At 41.5% G+C, this 3,098-nt stretch overlaps 1 protein-coding gene across 1 annotated transcript; it reads right to left on the reverse strand.

Annotated features, from left to right (window-relative positions):
• Positions 1 to 518: 518 nt before the first annotated feature.
• Positions 519 to 2,731, reverse strand: Plag1 (PLAG1 zinc finger). Its single transcript, XM_055603484.1, has 2 exons — positions 2,383 to 2,731; positions 519 to 1,870 (listed from the first exon to the last, which is right to left on the reverse strand). The coding sequence occupies exons 1-2, from the start codon at positions 2,622 to 2,624 to the stop codon at positions 613 to 615; spliced, it is 1,500 nt and encodes a 499-aa protein (XP_055459459.1). The 5' UTR covers positions 2,625 to 2,731; the 3' UTR covers positions 519 to 612.
• Positions 2,732 to 3,098: the final 367 nt, after the last annotated feature.

Here is a 3,098-nt window from a genome sequence, read left to right on the forward strand (position 1 = left end):
TGTTTTTCTTCTTTTTTTTTTTTTTTTGTCATATGCTTATATTTTAGCCAGACAATAGCAGTCTTAAAAATATATTGATCTGAAATGATGGTATAGTTAAGAAAACACTATCATCTCCCCAAACTGGATTCTTAACTCATTTAAAACACACTTGATCATGAATCCATTTAGTGGCTAGTAAAAATGTAAAACACTTCAGTTATTCACACACATTTCTTAAGATTTACATTGTACTGCATATTTGCAAAATAAAAAAAAAAAATCAACCAGATGTCCAATGCCCATTGCTATTAGACAAAATGAAAATGTAAAGGTCTAACAGTAATTTGAACACAGGACTTGTAAAATTTAGTGATAATGGCGCTCTTATAATGAAATAAAACTCCGAAACTATGACAACTGGCAGTAAATCAGGGAGACAGCCAACGTAATTAAACATGGTTTCAAAGCTTATCAAAGAGGCTAGTTCCTATTACTTACTGGCTTCATAAAACCTGATATTATACAAAAGCAAAAGTTTTTGTGCTGTCTTAGAAGTAGGCACTAAAATAGAAACGGTCATTGCGGGTGGGGCTATGCAAGCACCTCCAGATGAAAGCCTCGACCCAGACCCTACTGAAATGCCTGGTGGAAACGGGGCAGGGTGGTGCTTGTGCTCAGGCTGCTGGTGAAAGCTGCTGACAGCGAGTGCAGAGAACCAAGACCCACAGCACTCGCAGGATCCTGAAGATCCTGGGTTTGTGTGGGCAGCTGAGAAACAGAAGGGTGAGCCTCATCTTGGGAATAGCTCATCCCAAGGCTTCCCACTGACAGAGGATTATAAGGAGGACCATTTAATGGTATGAAATTGAACAACTGAGAAAAATCCAATGCTGGTGTGTTGAGGGGGTCACTGATAGAAATGGAGCTCTTGGACAGGGAAAGGTCGCCTGCACCATCATCTGGAGACCCACTCTGAGGATCTAACCCTAACTTAGAGGACGATGCTTGAGAATCCTGGGATGAAGAAGGTGCGCCACCTTGTAATTCCATCAGGTAACTCTCAATTTCCCCCTTTAATGGCTGTTCTTTTTCAGGAATAGAGATTGCATATGAGGTAGAACTGAACGGGCATTTGAAAGCAAGATGGTGAGAGGGGTGAACTGCATCCATATCTATGGGGCACGTCATCCCCAAAGGTAACGTTGTTATCATTTGGTGAGCAGACCCAGAGCTCTGCATGGACTGAAATGGAGTGTTGTAGAGGTTTAACTGCAGAGTGTTTGTGAATGGCTTTGACAAGAGTTCACTGGAAGGTAACGACATGACCGGCAGGAGTTCATCTTTTATAGGCACAGACATGTTGCAGGTAAATGGGTCCAGGAAATCTACTGGTTCAGTTTTGACCTTCAGAAGCTCTTGATTGTGACTCTTCTTCATATGTCGAGTGAGGTGATCCTTTCGTCCAAATCTCTGTGCACAGTACTGACAGAGGAAGTCCTTTCTTCCCGTGTGCACCACCATGTGTCTCCGGACATCCTTCCGGGTATAGAACCTGCGCTCACAGTGCTCGCACGGGTGCCTTTTCTCTTTCACACCCCCGGACGACTTGCCTGCATGAGATTTCAGGTGCTCCAGGAGCACACCTGTGCTTTCGAAAGTCTGCAAACACACCTTGCAGGTGAGGTCGCCACTGGTTGCAGCGTGCAAGGCCAAATGTCGCTTAAACCCAAGCTTGGTGTTGTAGCTCTTGCCACACTCTTCGCATTTAAAGGTCTCTTTGTTGGGGTCATGGGTATGGAGGTGATTCTTCAGATGGTCTTTCCGGTGAAACATTTTCTCACAATAATTACACTTGTGGGTTTTCTCAGGAGAGTGAGTAGCCATGTGCCTTTAAACATAGATATATTCTGTGAGTGATTATCTTAGGAAAAAGGTGCGTATTCATTTTCCAAATGGGCAGCTAAACTGCTAACACTAACACACAGCTCTCTTAATAAAGGATCTACCTAACTCACACACCACAGTTAACACACTGCAAAACTTGAGCCATCTAAATTGCCACTCGGGTGTTGACTGGTTCTCAGCTCTCATTACAGAACTAAACAAGCAAGACTGAACATACTTATGTAATGTCCACATTCTTTTCATGTAGAAATTTCTTTCTACAAATGGAAATTCTATTCTCATTAAGCATTTTACTTAAAAAAAAAAAAAAGCCAAAGACACTGACACAAAAGAATGTGATTTCGAGTATTTGAAACTAGCCAATGTCTAATCTACTTAATATTTCCTCTCTGCAATTCAGCTGAGAAATGTGTATACAGATACACACGCTTACAATGGCTTCAGATGGCCAACACAAGAGAAAGTATAATCTGAAAGACAAATAGAGTATAGTACCTTTGTAATTTGTACTTAGAAACAAAGGCCTTGGTGCAGTCTTGTTGTGTGCACTTGTAGGGCCTCTCTCCTGTGTGAGAGTAGGAGTGAACCTTTAATTTCTCAACACTGTTAAAGGCCTTGTCACACAGTTGGCAAGGGAAGTTTTTTCTTGGTTTGGTTTCACCACGCTTACGTTTCCCTGAAGGGGCTTTCTGGGTATCTCTTACTTCTGACAAATCACCAGGAATGACAGTGGCCATCGCAGCCTAAACCAGGCCTTCTTGTTGGACACCTGGGAACTGCCCAACTCCACTAAGTGATATAGCTTTAGGTGGCTTCTCAAGTTTCATGTGGTCGTAAAAGAAAGCAAAAAGGGACTGGAAAAAAAAAATAAGAAACAACTAGTTTGTAACTAAACTCATTTTTTTTTTTTAAAAAAAACTATTTGCTTTGTGATGCTTTTAAATTAAAAGAGAAACCATAAAATGGATTCAGCTGGTCCAATGTAATATCTGTAGGTTTCTTTGTATTTTCCAAAACAGATATATACGCATTGCTCAGAATGAACAGTTCATACATACCCCAAAAGTCCACCTGACAATTGCTGTACTTAGGCATAACGGTAGTGAATTCAGGAACTCTCAAAGCATGACTCTAACGATGGCACGAGAGACTTCAGAAGGGATTAGAAAACACGCTTTAAAGCCTAACGCCCACTTCTGCCTGTGAACACG

Source organism: Psammomys obesus, unplaced genomic scaffold, assembly GCF_907164565.1.
Source record: "Psammomys obesus unplaced genomic scaffold, mPsaObe1.curated_primary_1811, whole genome shotgun sequence".
NCBI classification, from domain to species: domain Eukaryota; kingdom Metazoa; phylum Chordata; class Mammalia; order Rodentia; family Muridae; genus Psammomys; species Psammomys obesus.